Here is an 18770-nt window from a genome sequence, read left to right as displayed (position 1 = left end):
GTAGTTGTTGTGCTGGGCTTTTCTTAGGTAATAAATTAAGCAATTAACATTAGATTAAGATATATTTAATTTTATACAGTATTTACTAGATGCTTTTCTCATGGCAGCCTTAACACCAGGCAGTGTTCACTTCAGCACAAATGTGTTTTTCCTTCCTTACACCTCAATACGTTTTAAACATTTCCATCCCACCACATTAAATCCACCTTTTAGTAACTGCTTAAGAATAATTACACATTGGAGTCTTTTGATGGCAGACGGGGGGTCATTTCCTAGGCAACAGACTTTAATGGCAAAAACAAGTACCGTGCAACCGTGGCTACACTTCTAAGACACACTCATAATATTTAAAGCATAAATTCTGATGTATAAACCATGCAGTGAAATGATGGACTTCTCTGGCACTGAAACGTTTGTAGGAAGCAATACAAAATTCATCCTCCTAGCTGTAATGTTGGAAATAAAGAATACTTACCAAAAAACCCATTGACTTTGGGATTTTTCAGTGCTTTCCAGCATTCCAGTTGTACAAGAGAAGAGCTCTCGGTTGTTTCTCATTCCCAAATGATGATAGAACAATAGATTCCAGGCACAATTTATTAGTCTTTAAATTTTATATGCCACACAAAAGTTGTAGCCTATCCCATGCTGTCACCAACAAGTGCTAAGTTACGTAACTTGCCAAAATAGCCTTGTTAAAAATTATTTTTAAATATATATATATATATATATGCAACAAATGTTAGTATGAATAATGTATCGCCATAAATAAGTTAATGGAAACTATACTTGTCAAAATGAACTTGCAAAATACGTTTCTATAATGCATTGTATATTAGTTGCTTGATTTCTAGTTACTAGTGAAGCTGTAAAATTCATTTTGGATCTTACAGTAGTTTAGAAATTCACATCTGAAGTATAAGACTAAATTCTGTAAAAGTCTTTTAGAATGGAAAATCCTCAGTTATGGGGTTTTTGCATCTCCTTTGCAGGTAAAGTGCTGTGTCTTTCTAACTTAACCGTAACAACTTGACAACACAAAATGAAACAGTGATGTGGACTGGTAATAATGGCTTTTGCAACAGTGAACCAAGACAGTAGTATTTGGCTTAGTAAAAAGCAAAAGTTTTTAGCTTTTATTCTTTGGTTGCATTTTAAAAGTGTAGGACCTGGCTTGGGTCTGAGACCCATGTGCTTATGCACAGAGTTGGTCTTTGCTGTTGGAACTAGAATTAATGACGGCATTCATCAAAAATATGTTTAGAGTTCCAGGGAGGGCAAGTTTCCTAATCTTCTGTGTATAATACGGATACTTTGAAAGAGGCACAAGCTTTGCAGAGCTGCATTTTGGGACTGATGTCTGGCACCAGAAATAGCTGCACTGGTATCAGTGAAACTGTGCTGAATGTAAAATGGGCAGACCTATTATGGAGTTTGTATCTGCAGACATAAAGTAGTCGTGACAATCTGAATTCATCAGGAACCTCAGGAGAGGTTTCAGAGTACACCTAGAGTCACATCATTCCCTTCAGATGGAGCTTTTGCTGAGGGATAAGTAGAATCTTACATCAATACTGCATTGCAAGGCTTGTGGAGGAACATTTTGCTGCTGCTGCCTGGGTTGTGTTGGACTCAACCTCAGACTATCAGAGCCCATAATTAGAAAACTTACTCTAAAACGGCTTCTTTGTGCTTGTTGTTGTTTTACTGCCTCTTTTATGGAACACCAGGAGGTATTCAATTTTAGCAGCAGGATTTATTATTTGAAGATGAATATCAGATAAAGTTTTCTTCTGAAAACAAAGCGGCATGGACTCGAGTGCTGAAGGAAACAAATGTAGATAAACTTTGAATAAACAGTGTGGGGTGTGCCTCTTCACGACGACTGCTACAAATGTGGTCCTTTGCAGCTGCAAAGGGCCTATGAGGACACCGGGACTGACGCTGCGTGATCCAGCGGGTGACACCTAGAACAAGTGGCAGAAAATCGCAGTTTTCCTGGCTCTGCCACAAACCAGCCCGTTGACATTTGGCCATCCCCTTTCATGTGCCGTCTTGGTTTGGCGTCATCCTGTGGTCGACTCGACTAAATAGAGAGTCGGTCTCGGCCCTGAAGAGCCAGCAATGATCTGTGAATCTTTTAGCATGGATGGTATCTCTCCTGACAGGGCTGTTAACAAAGTTTGGGGTACATACACTACTGTAATACAAGGACCATATGAGGAAGTTTCCCATAGAATCATCTCTTCTAACAATCTCCTTTAGCTGGAATATGACTGTTGCCTATAAATACCTTAGGGTTAAATGCTGAGGAGGCAGAAAGAAGTGGTAAGCTAAAGGACAATGTTGGCAGAAGAACAGAGAGGTATCAAGTGGCCTTGAATAAATTTAGTCTGCAAATTAAGAGAGGTTTCCTAACAATATGGTTCTGGCACAGCCTGCAGAGGTAGTAAAGAGGTCAAAAAAAGCAATTGTTGTTAAGATAGACCTCAATTTGTTTATGGAAGGGATTGTATAATGCAGTGCCTGCAGCTGCAGGACCAAGTTTTAAGAGCAGACAAGCAAGTCCCTTTAAAGGGATTGAAGTAATTTCTTTTTAGTTTGTTTAGGCTGTCTTTGCAGAGCCATGCCTTCTTTTCTTTTCCCCTTCTCTTGAATATTTGTCTCTTCCTCAACTGGAGGAGTTTATGGAAGTAAGAATTTTAGCCACAACGAAGTCTTTTCCTAGGCTTTTTTCCCCACCTGTAGCATGCTCACACTCTTATCTCTTCCTATTATACTGCAGAACAGTCTTTCTGGCAAATGCATTAATAGCTCATGTAGAGAAGTATCACTTAGGAGGAAAAAAGTATGTATTTTTGGATGTCTTTTAATGCAACTTAGCGATTGGAAGTAAGCCAACGTTTAACATTATTAAATCCCCCGGGATCACGCCGAGGCATTCTACAGAGCGTGTTTCTCAGAGGTTTGGGAAGGCAGTGACATATTCCAGTAGTGGCCCTCTTTCAAGTCTGTCAGAAATAACTGTAGTACTGATGGGATTAATGGTATTTTTATCTGTCTGATTTTAAATCTTTCCACTTATCTTGTTGTCTGCTTATCTTAGAAATCTGCCATGTTTTGAAGTGCTCGTTCCACTGCTAGCTAGGAACGTGTATGAAGGTGGTTTTGTAGTGGTCTTATAGATTTAATTGGATCTAAACTGTCTGTCATCTCATATCCTGTAAGGGATATCCTGTCAGAAACAATTTTGTACTACATCTGCACTGAAAAGTCAAGAGCAGCTCTAGCTACTTGTGTCGGTAAAACCCTGTGAGCCCACAGACTTTCTGTCCGCAGTAGTTTTTGTAGATCGTTGTGGTTTGGACTCAAAGTGTTGAGAAATACCAAGCTGAAGACATCTGCTGGGAGTCCTGAGTGTAGCTCACTGTGTTTACCTTTGCTTAATTTGTCCTAATGTAATTAACAAGTCCTGTCCAGGTGCAAGGGCCCTTAGCATTTCCTTCTCCTGGATGGTGCTCCAGACCTCAGCTGAAGTCCAGAGCAGCAGATGTGTTGGCATGTAGAGAGTAGCTACGGTGGGGAAGTGGGTCTTAAAGACAGAGTTCCTTGATGCCACAAGAATGTCTTTTTGGTCACTGTGTTGCTCTGCTTTATCTTGCAACATCAGCTGAAATTATCAAGATTCGTTGTGGGGTTTAATAGCCAAAGCTCCACTCTTGGATGAGAATTTGGAAGACAGTAGCTGAGACTTGCTAATGTAAAGACCGCACAAACCAGGCCAGCACTTTTAAGCAAAATTGAATTTGGAAAGGGAACAAAAAAGCAGAAAAGTAAATGCCTGCCAAGGAATAAGCTGCAGTCCCATGTGGTTTTCTAGCTAACTTTAGATGTAGCATTTCCTCACAGTCCAACTTGGAGATGATGCGAATCACTCTGCTTTAGCCTTGAGACTTAGGAGAAATTGCTTCCTTATGTACACCAAAGTGGGATTTTCCCCCTAGTCCTTAAAAATTACTAAATATTTGGCTACGTATATATCTATATGCCTGCTAATGTGTTAGAAACTGCTTTGGTTTAAAGAAGGAGATATCTGACCGAAAAGAGAGGATGAACACCAGTAAGAAATTGCTCGATGCTACATACAGGTGTCTGGTTAAATGTGAACTGTAACACAGGCGTGCTTGATTTAAGATGTTGGTTATTTGTGTGTTTCTTAGCTGTGATAGACATATGCTATATATATATATATATATATACACACATATATATATATATCACACAGAATTTGAAATTAATAAACGACTGTCTTACAGTATAACAGGTTCCAACAATCGTTGTCCTTAACACCTCAGCTTACCAGAATCTCTGAACTGTGGCCGTGCTTTGGTACAGCAGAGTTTTTTAAAGCTGCTGTGGAGATTTAGATGATCAATACCCATTAAAATAATTGTTTACAGCATTTACATTTTGAGGAAGATAAAATGTTGAGTGTCTAAATCTTCCCTGCCTGTGTGTGTTCTATTGTTTTCTAGCACTACTAGAGAAAAAGACTTACATTTCATAGGCCATGGCCCCTGTGGGTTAGAGCTCTTCTTTCTTGGGTGTTTGAAAAGGGCAGAAAAAAAATTGTGACTTAAAATAAATAGCGTGCTCAACATTGCACAGTGACTTTAAGATCTTGTTAAAATGGATGGCTTATGCCAACAGACACAAGTGAGGTTTGGAAACTTCTGTTTCTTCTGAGGTGACACTCCATCTTCCTTTCCCTTTAGAGATGGCAGTGTCCTTGGAATGCTCCCAAAGTTTTAATTCTGATTGAAAATACTCTTTAGCATAAGAAGAGGAGATTTTCTATTTGGCACGGCTTGCCCAGAAGCGTATAGAAAATATTTCCTCCCTAATGTGAACTAAGTGTTTTGAGCTGCAGTACCTCTTGTGCAACCCATTCAGAAAAGTGACTTTCTATTTGCAATCATTTTCTTTCAAAAAAAAATATATGAAAGTATCTAATGTTAGTTTTCTCTGTGCACTTGTACAGATGCTAAAATGGTTCTGATAGCTTCATTAGAATGACAAGCATTTCTGATTCAAACATACCGAATTCTGCTTTACTTGGTTGATGATGCTTACTCTGCAAAATACTCTGGATCTCGGTGTCCTTGGGCATGTGATATTTCCGCATGGATTAACTGATACTGAGGAAGCTCTTTTATGTACGCTACTTAAGCACAACATGTTTGCCTTCCCATGTTTCCCCTCTCTGACTGCTTGTCATCCCATAAGCATTTATTTTTGATATTGCATACGAGTTCCCATTCTGTTTGTTTATATTCAGCTTTCCCTGTGTCCTATTACAATACACCCATTCAAGGGTAGAACAATGATTCTCGCTCTGTTCTTGTCTTATTGAGTAAGTTTTCTGTTTCATTTTCAAGAACATGTTGCCAAATAACACTTGTATTGGTTTGTGGCCAGGTAACTGTCTAATTACACAAAGTAGTTGAGCAAGTATAACTGAGGGCAGAATTGGACCCATTGTGTCTTCCTTTAGGTTTTGAAATCTAGAATGAGATTTGAACACAATAGGATATTCTCATGGTTTGATTGTAAAGGATTTAAGCAACAAAACAACCCATAAATCCTCTTCAAGACTGTTTCCTAGTGCAGTTAGTTGTAGCACTGCCAAGATTATTCAGACACTCACCCCAAATTTTCCATTGCTTCCTCGAATCTCGTTACCTCCTTCTGCCTTTGGCCACTGTAACTGTTATTCCTTATCATTTACACTTAAAACACTTGTTGACCATCATATTATTGCCACACCAGCTTTACAGGTTTGATCTTTCTTGTTTTGGCATATATGGTGACATACGTTATTATTCATAACACTTCTCTAAATCTTCTGTACATGTTTCTGATATAAAGAAGTAAAAGCTAGAGTCATGGGACTGGGAGCAGTGTCAGTGGTCCCATTAAGATCCTTTGTGTTGTCAATAGTTAACTTATGTCTGTTAAATCTGTAGGGTTGCCTGTGTGGTTAGGTTCAGTTATGGACATGTATGTTGATATATTTGAGGCTGTGAATTTTTACCTCTTTCAACAATGACTGGAATGTCCTGCCAATCAATTACCGTTTTTTGCAGCCACCTTTTCTGGTGCAGCTCCAGGCGGATGCATTGCTGTTCTCTGCATCTCATCTGCTTTTCATGATGATGATTTTCTAGGCATCTTCTTCCCAATTCAGCTCTGCATTTGGACTTTCCTTTGCTTGAATCATTAGCTGCCTAGCTTGAATTATTATTTGTGTGTTCTCATTTGACTTCCGTCCCATTTACCTGGTTCATTACAGCTTTACTGTCTTGTTTTGTTAACAGGTCTCAGAGAACTGTCTGTTCTCTAAACCTTGTGTTGTTGATTCTGCTTTTTCAGATTATTAAAGACTGTATGAAACCAGACCTACTGCTGATCAGTGTGACAGCCTCTGGGCTTCTTTCATGTAGTTTAGCTTTCAAATTCAAAGAAACCCTCATCTTCTAGTCTGACCTCAGTTTATTTCTATCTGTGCTTTCTGCAGATTAGTTTTTCCAATAAGGAAAAATGTGAATTTAGAAACTCTATTAAATGCTTCACTAATATTCAGACACAGCACTTCAGCTGTATTGCACTTCCTCTACTGATTAATTTGTTAAAACTGTCTGACTAGTATGAATTTTTTCCCTTGCTGATCATTGCAAAAATTGGTAAAACAGAAGAGCTTCTGACTACTTCCGCTTGTGGTGCGTAATGATGGTTGGTACATAGATATTTTGAAGTATCTGCTGATCCTGGCCTGGGGATTGAAAGTCTTTTCTGTCCCCAGTGTTTTTTTCTAAAATAGAGCAGCACTGACATTCCTGGGGTAAAGTCCGGTAACGCAATTATGGGGTTGTGGCATTTTCAGTCTGGGCTGCCCTAGTACCATATTCTCTCCCTGTGATGACTTTGCTATGAAGAGGATGTTGCTTGGACGATGTGGTCCTCTCCTGCCCTAGTTTAGAGCTGAATACAGACAGAAATTGAAGTTACACCATAGCAATATAGTAATAGCACGCGTGTCTGGAATGCCAAACAGGTTGCAGCATCGCCTCCAAAATCCCTTGGATGCAAATGCTGCGAGTGTTATCAGAGTGGCTCCAGCACATCGTGTCCCACACAGTGTGAATTTTATGTAAATTCGTCCTTGTGAGCTTCTCTGCTGGCTCGCAAAGCTAGAAAGCATAGAGTAGCTAACGTGTGCCCACTGTCAAGAGGCACACCGGGGGTATGTGCATCCTACTCTACACTGTGCATGAAAATGTTAATACCTAATTAGCTGTAAACTACAGTGCTGGTTTGTGAAATAGAATTCCCAGGGGGCATATTGTACAAACCTCTTGTAGGATTATAAAATATCTGCCTTACTTGGAGGATTTTAATCTTGGAGTTGAGAGGACTGCTCAGTTGTGTGGGATTACAGTGAATGTGATTAATGTTACAGATTGCATTAGAATAGACCTGATTTCTCTGTCAGACAAAATACTAATATAATTCTGTGTTGCTGGCTGGGAGATACGAGGTGCCAATTAATTGTCTCTTTTCCTTTTTTGTTTGTTTGTGTTCGTTTTTACTTTAATAATATCTCTTGGCACAATTGTGCCTTCCAGTTGCATTATAACTGAATGGATAACAACATGGGCTTAAACAAATGGAAAGCTCTATTAAGTTTGCAAATATATGGAAAGAAGTGTTTAAGATCATGCAGACAAACCTGTCGACTGCTTATAAGCAAATGCACATTTTAATTGTCTTACAAAACATCCATAAATTTCAAGGTGATGTTAAAGTTGCAAGATTGAAGTGTTAAGAGAAGTGGGCAGATAAGTGGTCTTTCCTGCCAGTTGTGCCTCTATTGTTTTGTGTCCTACTCCATCCCGAGACTTTGCCGAAAGGACTGGAAGGTGGCTGGGCAGAGCTGGGGAAAATCTAGAAGTCAAGTAGCTGCACATGCAACTACCTGCTGAAATAAGGAGAATGACATTTAGATCTGACTGTTGGGCTGAGAAGTTTGCAGGTCTAGCTGTACTTTTATATTTCCTCCCAACTATTGCACTGCTGGTGTTTTGACCTTATCCTGGGCCTCTGCCAAGGGCACTGAAGCTTCTTTTAGAAGCTCAGCCCTACTTTGAACCCTCCCGTCTGTTAGCCTGTGCTTGGCACAGAGCTGCAGGTGTTGAGTGAGCAGGGGTTTGTTTGCATTCTCAAGCTGGAGAGCTGGCAAGCTCCCAGGGACCCACAAGCATTTCCACATCCAGAACACTGGAGAGGCTGGGGGAGCAGGAACTTGTTGAGTTACTTGTGTCTCATTAAGCATCAGGAGAAGGATTGTTGCGCCCAAAGCAACCTCTGCTTTTGCCAGCCCTGGAAACTACATGAGAACAGTTTTACATGAGGCTGTTATCTGTGTCTGTGCTTGCACAGGAAACCGCGTAGTGCCCCAGCCCTGCACAAGGACTGTCACACACCCTGCTTCTTGTAAAAAATATGCTAGGTTCTCCAGGTGTAGCCCAAGAGGATTATAAAGAGCCTGTCCCAGCACAGTAAGTCTTGAAATAGGAGAGCCTCTGAGAAATACATTCACAAAGTACAGTCTGTCCTATCAACCAGTTCGACTGACTGGCTGAAATTCCTGTTTCATGGCAAATTTGTGAAGAGCGTCTCCCAGGAATGGGGAGATTTCAGATCTCACAAACTACAGAAGAAAACATTTTGATTGATGAATGTTGACCATATCCAAGAACCATAGAAGAGAGGATTCACTTCGTTACCCCATAGGTCTGGTGAATTTTCAGTGGTCCTTTGCCAGCAGAATGCCACCTGCCTGAAGACGGCTTCCAACAAAAAGAATTTGGGATTATGAAATTGGCTTCTGTTGTCTTCTAGAGCTGAGAAATGTTGACCGCAAAGGTGCCCTGTTTCTAACAGGCAAAGTTACGGTTATATTTTTATGTGCTTTAAACTGCCATCCAGGAACATTTATGTCTTTGGTCCCACGTAATAGATCTCAAAAGGTATGGGATCATGTAGCTGTAGCTAATAAGGAAATACTGTGAAATACTCAGAGCTTGCCACTTCTATTTTTTTTTCTTCTCTCGCTCGTAACTATTTTGTAGCAATCAAATGAAGCCAGGGATGCAGACAAAGACCAAACTGCTGCACAGACACTTGACACATTTCATGAAATTAAGCTAATCACAGCTAGTAGGAAATCATTCCTAGTAGGAAATTGTTTCTCCTTCCAACCAAATTTTAGGGAAAAAAGAGAAATCAGAATTGGTTGACTTCACTTGACTGTCACTTCCAAATCCCAAGCGGAGAAGGGGATTGCAGGCACACTGCAAAAGGGCTGTTCGCATCTGCACATAAAGCAAAGCTTAAATCCACAGTGCAGAGAAGTAACACAGAGCCAGAACTGGGTTCACATGGGTCTCTCTGAGTTTGGACTAGATTTGTTTTGTGAAATGACGACATGGGAACTTCCTAGTGTAAATACTAGTTTGCATGGGCAAGCACGCGATCCTGTGAGGGTTTGCCGTGTGTTTCATACCTAGAAACGGGTGAAATGTTCAAAACACCTGGAGGAGTCAAGGTCTTTTTCTTTTAGAAGCTTCCTTTGCGTTTGGAGAAAGGATTTTGGGAGGTATGTAGGCGTATAAACATGGAGAGAGGCATGTAAAGGCTTTTTCAGATTTACAGTGCCTCTAGCTCTTGTGAGTTTTTTAATTCAGATACATTTTTAGAATTACATAAAAGTTTATATTATGTGTAATTTATAATTTATAGACAAGTGTTCAGCTACACATTTATAATTCTGAAGTATGGGGAATGTCTGTGATTAAGAAAACATTGGATGCTTTTCTATTTCTCCTTAGTACTTGCTCTTTTATTTTACAGACCTGTTCCATTGCACAACGAAAACATTAAGTTGATATGTTAATTATTTAGCTTGCACAACTTTAGCCACTCTCTTACGTGTACTTTAACAATCAAATATCCTGCAGCTGACATTCATCACAAATTTCTTCAGTCTAGCAAGTCCAGAGAAGAAACAAAATACCCATGTTAATCATCAGACACGACATCCGAGCGTTTCCCGCTCTGTGTGGGAGCTGGGTGGTTTCAACAAACTTCGCGAGTCCTCCATCTGTGGCACATTATGTGGCCGATTCTTGGCGGGAGGTGCCGAGACAGCACTCGGACTAAGAGCAGAAGCGGATTTGCGTTAAGTTGAAAACAGAACGATTGATTAGAATATCTTTAATTTGCTCTTGCACGTTGAACTGGCTGTTGGGGGCTGTGGGGCTTCTGTGAGGAGCGGCCGGAACTGCCCTGAGCCGGTTCTGGCGGGTTCCGGCGGCGCCTCAGCCACACTGGCAGCGCCTCAGCCGCACTGGCAGCGCCTCAAGGGAACCAGCTTTCAGAACTGGTGAAATGCTGCAAGAAATGAGGGGAAAAGTGTGAAAAATGGCCCTGCAAACCTGAGGGGAGAGGAGGAGGCCCCTGGGCAGCCATTGCCCTGTGTAGCAGGAGGTGTTCTAGTGGCACTGTGGGAAGGAGGTAAGTGTCAGGTGTTTAAATAGACCACACACCACAGGAAAAAGCAGGCTTTTTAATGTTTGTGCTGTTTAAGTGTTTTAATAAAGCACTATGGAGTGACCCCATAGGGAAATTCTAATTAATCAGGTAAATTAGATATACTTGAAGGGCGACAAAAATAAGTTTCTTGTGCTGGTAAACTCCAGACCCCACAGAGAAAACATCGTCCCTGAGTGCTGGAGCTGTTGACATAGCTGCTGTTATGGTTACATCTGTGTTTGCTCTTCTCGATCTGGCTTTGCCAACATAGCTAAAATAGAGTCATCTGGAGTCTTGTCTTTCTTTGCTTTGCACTTAGGATTATTTAGTAAGGTCTTGGACCAAATGTTATTGAAGGTTTCAACAAACACTAGTGAGCTTTGGATCTGCCTCTGTCCTAAGAAGTGGCATGTGATCAAATTTAACACAGCAATGGTGAGTGAAAAAGACAAGCCTGTTAACTCCATGATTTTAAGTATATAAAGCACACTTTCATTCTGAAAGTTTCGTTAAAGACTTAGGGTTCAGATGATTTTAAGGAAATTATGTGCGAGAAAAAAAGAAGTAAATCTGTCCCTCTGTCATTGCCTGGTGTGTTGCTTTTCCCCCCAACTTTGTATATCTGATCATATCATTAAATCTTCCTAATATATATCTGAAGATAAAAGGTGACAACTTTAATGGAAAGAACTGATCACATTTTTTATTCTTTTTCTTGGCAACGTCTGCAGTAAGTTTGTAATATGCTTAAGGAAACAGAGGACAACTCTTACCGATAAATCGAGGCCATTTCATTTTGGATGAGTGTCCACTGAGGATCGTCCTCACTGCAGTTGGCCTCAGAATATCATTGGCATTGGTCACAAACAACCTACTCTTTAATATCCAGGATACAAAGTCCCTTTGACATCTGCCGTCTCTGTTCCACAATCAAACTCTCACTGGTGCAATATCATTTGTAATTGAACTTGCAAATTGCTTCACTTTCTGAAATGCTGACTGCTTAATTATGATGAGGAAAATAGCATTCTACAGCCATAAGCTCAGATAACTGTGTAACTCCAAAACTATGTAATTATGCATGTGAATAATACTTGCTGTGATTTGTGTTAATACCAGCGGCAATACACAGAAGGACCACCCTGCACACCTTGTCCTGCTCCAGTGTGGAAGGGAGCAAAGGCGCAGAATCATCCACCAAGTAGAGAGATGGAGGGAGTGAGGCCTCTGCTGTTGTGCTTCCTTTTATCCCAAAGGTGTTCCACGTTCACCCAAACAGGCTCTCAGAGATTCTGTGGTTCAGCTCCCAGCTTAACCCACAGGTTTTCCATGGGGTATCATCCAGTGACTTAATTTATCTTTAACTTCGGGCCTCCATCTGAAAAACAAGGACCTCAAGGACCCTGTTCTTCATGTATACTCTGAGTGTTAAACACAGAGATTGCTTTGAGATGCTTGAATACTGTATCTATGTGAGTTAATGTGAGTTATCTGTATAACAAAACAAAAACCTGTCTTTCTGAACACAGTGTGATTATGATGCCCCAGTTCATTGAGGAATTGGATGTATGAAAACCAGTATGTTTCATTTTAATCTGAAGCAGGGATGACAAAGCAACTAAGCCTCCTAGTCTGGCTGAAAGGTACCCATTCAAACCAACACGGAGATACCAAAGATGACTCTGGATGAGCTATCACATCACTGTCACGGGACACGGCTTAGCTATAGCAACCATCCCATTCAGATCTTGCCCATTTTTCCTGTGCGCTGCCGCTCGTGTGCTCCGAATGTACACCACAGATCATATCTGTATCCCAGGGAACTTGGTGGAGGTTGTTTCTCTTAAGTGGATTTTAGCTCAAGCTAATGTTGTGGTGGCACCTGATGCTGTTTACATTCGTAATGTCTCTCTGGTAGATTCATGCAGCAGATAAGTTGTTCATAATACTTTAGTTTCATTAAAACCTCCGTGGTTTTTACCCTGATTTTCTCCATAATTTTTTTTTCTTTTTTTTTTCTCTTTTTTTTTTTTGGGAAAAGGAAAGTACACAGGGCTCTGTCTGTGGGTGATTGATTACGCTGTAACAAAGCAGCTGTGGCATCTGACGAGATTGCACTCCGAGTACGGTCTTAAAATAGTGGATGGACTTGATGTTTTTCCTTTCAACTATCTTAACAATTGTTGTCATAAGAATGAATGATAATTGCATTGCTCTGTATTGTCACTACATTGCTTGCCATATGAATAGGTTCATTTAGTGCCACCATCTTGCGTTGTTATGAAAATGAGGCATCTGAACTTAAGACTTAGATCTTTTCCTCTTCGATCAAGAGCCAAATCCCAGGGTCCAAGCACAGATTTTAAGGAATTGCTTTACATGCTGTATTTGCATCATGTGGTTAAAACCTTTACAAAAATGATGCAGGGTTGCCCATTACTTTTTCATATACTAGAAAAATGTGTGTGAGTTTATATGTTTTGGGATAAAAAGGGCTTAACCCTAAAAGGAGAGAGTAGCAGAGTTAGGATTAGAGCTGAAGTCTTCCACTTTTCAATACCGTAGTCAGGCGACTAAGTTTTTCTTTTTCAATAGAGATATTGTGCAGAATATTTTGGTTTGGGGACAAGAGGTAAGAAATTCTCATTGTTGGGAGTCACCAGACACGCAGCTTGTTCCAGGTTCTTCAGAGATACAGAAAATCTGTTTTACTGTAAGCAGTAACCAAATTAACTAAAGCTTTGTAGTCGAGTAAATCTATAGATGAAATCTAGACAAAATAACAAAAATATCAGGCAAAGAAAAATGAATCAAATTTGTTTGGTTAAACGTTAATCATCATATAGAGACTGCTGGATATATTTGGGGTTTTTTTAGTCTAAATCTACAAATAGACACCCTAAAATCAACTTCATGCAAAAGGCTTGACAGAGAAATTCAATCTGATGTAATAAGCACAGCTCCACTGAGATCAGTGCTGTATTGAAGCTAAGGATAGGATCCAGCTTTCTAATTTGCCAGCAGCATATGAAATGATCATTTATGCTGGCACTTCAGTGAGAGATGAATTGAAAGACAAATACAAAAATTACAAAGCAAAGCTTAGTTCCCACTTGAAAGGCGGTTAATTCAGTTTTCTTTGCAGCTTGTTGCATTCATATACACACACAGAATTGTATTCAAAAAGAGGTCAAAGTCTCCTGTTCTTTGTGTGGCTCTCTGCTGGTTTTTTGGTTTCTTCTGGAAAGCATGCTTGTTTTTTGCCCCAGAAAACCTCTTTTTGTGATGGGCTTCAACTTCTTTTGTCTGTAACTGATTCCTCTGTGCCCTTGATTGCCTATAGGCACTTACCATGAAATTATTTATCTTTGGTACACGTAAAGGGATGTGTATTATCTGCAACTTATATGGCTAAAAATGAGGTAATAGTAACCAAAAAATATATGAATACCTAGATGAAGGCCAGTCTGATTATTATATGTTTTTTCACATACACCTTGAGTAAGTGTATATTGAACATAGCATTTGTATGTCACAAAACCTGTAGCTGAAATTAACTGGTGGTTTCCCTGGATCTGTGTTTCTCTCAGGACAGATATCAGTGGATGGATTTATGCGATATCTGAGTGGAGAAGAGAACGGCGTTGTTCCACCCGAGAAACTGGATTTAAATGAAGATATGTCACAGCCACTGTCACACTATTTCATCAACTCCTCACACAACACCTACCTCACAGGTACAGCGTTGGAGAGATCTGATGTCTTACCTAGCAAAAATTCCCATCGTATTTGCAGTGATACTATAAAATGTACTGAAAGCATCAGCAGCAAATGGTTCTTCACCATGAGGGTGTTGAGGCACTGAACAGGCTGCCCAGAGAAGTTGTGGATGCCCCTTCTCTGTGAATGTTAAAGAACAGGTTGGATGGAGCTTTGAGTAACCTGGTCTAGTGGAAGGTGTCCCTGCCCGTGATCTTTCAGGTCCCTTCCAACCCAAACCATTCTATGATGGAGCTTAGTCTTTAGGGATGCAAGGGTAGCACTGGGCTGTTCAAGCCACTACACGCGTACATCAAACAATCTTTAATTAACAGCTGAGCAGCAGTTGCGTTGTTCAGATAAGGTCTGGTCTGAAGCTCAATGAAGTCCTTGGAAAGTTTTTCTCAATTTAGATAGGATTCCAGATTAAGGTCCTTATTTGGGGAGGAGAGGGAACAATGTAGTTTTTTGTGACAACCAAGGATACCCAAATATTTATGCAAAGCAGAATACAGGAAAAATCTCTGTAGCTAATAAATTTGCCCCTGAACATCAAAGCTGATGGTTTGTTGAGCTCTATGAAATATGCTTTGATTCAGAGATTAGGGAGGTCCTAAGATGGTACATAGCGTTCTGACAGTTCATTCATATCTGCAAAGAATGGAAATCCGGTCTCTGATGTCTGAGATCTTTAGGTGCTGTCATGTTTTTAGAAAGGCTGAGCACCCAGAAGCTCCGCTTAATTTGAATTAGAGTTAATGAGTCTGAGCTGTATTGTTTGCACAGCAAAGTCAACAGTGCTTTAAGATTCTGAAAAAAACTAAGATGGTTTAGGAACCCAACTTTAGGCACTGATTTTATAGACTTAAGATATGTTAACTTATGAGAAAGTAATTGATAATTTACTATTTTTGTTCGGTTTATGTAGGAATAAACATTTTTGACAAGCAGATGTGCACAGGGAGTTCTCTTCTATTTGATTTGGTATTTGCTTTGTCATGTTTGCTAGTGCCTTAGCATTATGGTAAAAAAAAAGTAATGCTAACAACGTGGTTTATGGATAACATAGGCTTTTTAATGTTATTAACAGCTTTGCTTTAACTGACCAAGTTCTTCAGAATGCCAGAAGATTAACAAAACCACACAGTGGTGATGCCCAGTTTAAACAGACCATGCGGGAGTTACTTTCATCTGTTTTTGTGTTTGTTATAACACTTTCTACAGCACTTTCTAGTGCTTTCATAAAGTGAATTAACTGTCATTGTTTCCATCAGACACCATTTTTCAGAGGTTTATGTCTTGGCTGTAAAATGTGTTTTGTGCTAAAAATTGTCATATAAGTATTCAGCTTGACAGCTATTTTGTTTCTCCAAATTGAAAGCAATGAAAATCAGTGTGGCCGCTTTTAAGTTATGGTTCTAATATGCAGAAATTTATGCTCTTTGGAAGACTGCAGACATGTCCAAAGCAAAAACCATTTTTAATGATGATATTTTGCAGGCCTCTTGCCTCCAGTGTGGACTTTGTTCTGTCAGTGAGGATTAGGACTCGCTTAAGCCAAATACTGCAGCTTTATACAGATTTTTCTGGAAGAAAACAGCAAAGGTGTTGGACAATCGGGGAAGCATAGGCCCACAGGGAGGACAGGCAGTGCAGTTCAAAGTTGTTCTGAAGAGATAAACCACAACTTTCTCCTCTACCAGCATGAATTTATAGCCAGTACCACACCACAGGTTTTTCCAACCACAAGGTTGGTCAGGACAGAGTCGTGTTCTGAAGGTCTAGAAGCACAGAAGCTGAAGAACAAAGAATTAAGGTTGGGAATTCATGGGTAGTCCATTCCATTCTAGATTTTTTAACTGTACCACAAGTGATCTAACATATTAATTATTGTAGGAGAAAGAAAGTTTATCTTGAAACTTTTCGAATTTGCTTTAACCCCTATGTGAAAGTCTGCAAATCATGTTAGGTTGCATCTATGGGTTTCTCTGTCTGCAATTCTACATAGTTTCAGATGCTACATTTGGAAATGTGATCTTCAGTCTCAATTTCACATAATATTCCTGGCTTAGTAAATTGGAGGGGGTAAATCAGAGCAAACTTGGGGGTTAGTGCAAAATAAGTTTGAATCTCTTTCAAGTTCCATTTCAGAGTGTGTATTTTCACATTTACGGGCACAAAACGCATGCCCTTCCTTTTTAGTAGGTTCATTATGTTCAGTAAATGTGTGGCAGCTGGCCGACAATAGGATTAATGATTTGATTTTTATCTGTTTATTACAAAAGCTGACAGGCTCAGATTTTGCTTTGAGGCTAGACCAGATACAGCAATCACATTACCGTTCGCTTTCTTCCAACAAGGACTTAGTAAAATTAATGAATTTAATGGTGGCAGACTATTCTTTTTCCCAAGATTTCAAAGGGTCTGCTCAGCTGCTCGTGACGTTGGAGGGGAACCTTTGGTAGCATCTCTGCCCTCACTGGAGCTGTGAAATAGCAACTGGTCATGTAATAATTATTAGGACAATAAGAAAACTGCTCAGTCTAGCAATACTTTATGATTACTGTGCTTAGTGCCCTACCAATTATCCCTCTCTCTGTTAGTTGTTTAAACCCAGAAAAAGCATGCACAAAACCCCAACATTATAACATAAAAAGAAATATGTGCACACTCTGAATTTATTTTTAATTATCCCGATGATTTGCCTAGCCTTTAGTAGAAACCCTTGGCAGTACATCAAGTCCTGCTTATTTATTTAGAAGTGTTATTGCTTTCTTTTTCTGAGGGAAATGTAATTTTTAAGAACGGAGGTAGAAATCCGTGAAGAAAGAAGTGATTTAAGTGATTTACGGTGAACCTAGGCTGGTTTGAAGAACTTGGAAGCTTTTCTTTACTGTCATCTTTTTTCTCACTGGTATTGTGTTATTTATTTAGTCCTTTGAACCCTTAATGGGCAACTCTTGTTTTACTTCTCTTTTCCTAGTTTCTCACTAGTCTTACCTCAGGTTACTGCTGTTGTCACAGCAGGGAGTGATTTTGCAGCACTTCTCTCAGCAGCACCCAAAGTCAAAGACCAATGATTGCGTATCATTATCAGCATTGGAAGCTTTGGCTGTGCAACTTGCTGTTCTGTATGTGAAATGCAAACGATGAAAATCACAAGCGTTTAACACATAATTGGCTAAAAGGAAAAAGAATAGCAGCAGTAGGTTGCAGAGCTATCAGTTCAGCACATGTAGGCAACGTGGGCCTGTACCACTCGTCTTCAGGAACCACTTCCATGCTTACAGTCCAGTACTTTCAGTTGCTTTTTAGAAAAATATCTCATGAGGGACACGTTCTCTTCTTCATTTTTGCTGCTATGGCCTCTCCTCTGCCACCCTCCAGTTCTTCTGTTCTCAGCAATTCCTCAGTCCTAACTGTTGTTGCTTATCTGTATTCAACGCTTCCTTGAAGCCTTCTACACCTTCAAAGCCTCCAGGACAGTATCTTCACAGTTTTCAAGATGAGGACACCGTATGGAAGGGAAGGAAAGCTGGGTGATGCCTGCTCTGAGCATGAATTTTTGTCATACCACCAAGTTTTTGGCTGCGCTGGGCTCTCTTCCAACCCCACCATGTCCTTCCTAATGAAACAGAGGGTGGGAGATCTTCTGGGAGCTCTTGCAGCAGAGAGAAGCTGAGCAGGAGCCGTAGCTGTTCTACCACCAGCAGACCCAGCTAATCCTGTCCAGCAATCAAGTTCTTCCTGGCACTGGGGTCATGTTTTATCTTAGCATGAGGGAGAACAGGTAAGAAGGAGGAGTAGTGACTACTGTCCAGTTCTTCTGTCCATCACTGGTTTCTGGGGGTATTTTTTTACCTTTCAGCTCTCATTATTTTTCATTATTACTCTTCAGAATATCCTCAAAGCTCATAACACTGAGGAAAAGGGCTGAGTTTTCAGAGATAAAGTTAATTTGAACATGATGACTTCACCTCACAGGGAAGAAGCTGCAGACCACTGTCTGCTCCCTGTGGCCAGTTCAGTGCAACTGTGGAACCATCTTCCACAGTCACATTGTTAAATTGATGTAGCTATTAAAAAATTAATCAGTGGAGGGAAAGCTCTTGTTGCTTCACAAAGTAGAAGGATCATCTACATGGAAGGTCTTAGGTGGAACTTTGAGATACCAGTTCAATGCCCTGCTCTCAAATAAATCCTGTATGTAAAAAATATCCTGTATTAAAAAAATCCTGTATATAAAAAATGCTTCAATAAGATAGTGATTCCTGTCTGTCTCTCTCTTGCATTTGCCTCTGAGGCAGTTCAGCTTTAGTGAGAATATGACTACTCAATTAAGCAGACTCTGAGTTAAA

At 40.1% G+C, this 18770-nt stretch overlaps 1 protein-coding gene across 3 annotated transcripts in view; it reads left to right on the top strand.

The window, feature by feature from the left end:
- The window catches only part of PLCB1 (phospholipase C beta 1), a 405394-nt gene that overhangs the window by 276779 nt on the left and 109845 nt on the right, over positions 1-18770 (top strand). For all 3 annotated transcript variants that reach the window (XM_021282907.2, XM_065059870.1, XM_065059871.1), the window contains exon 10: positions 14244-14390. In XM_021282907.2, the coding sequence (XP_021138582.1) occupies positions 14244-14390 (147 nt within the window). The remainder of the gene's footprint in view (positions 1-14243; positions 14391-18770) is intronic.

The sequence above is a fragment of the Columba livia genome, chromosome 3, assembly GCF_036013475.1.
Source record: "Columba livia isolate bColLiv1 breed racing homer chromosome 3, bColLiv1.pat.W.v2, whole genome shotgun sequence".
NCBI classification, from domain to species: Eukaryota; Metazoa; Chordata; class Aves; order Columbiformes; family Columbidae; genus Columba; species Columba livia.
This window is presented reverse-complemented; position numbering and strand designations above follow the sequence as displayed.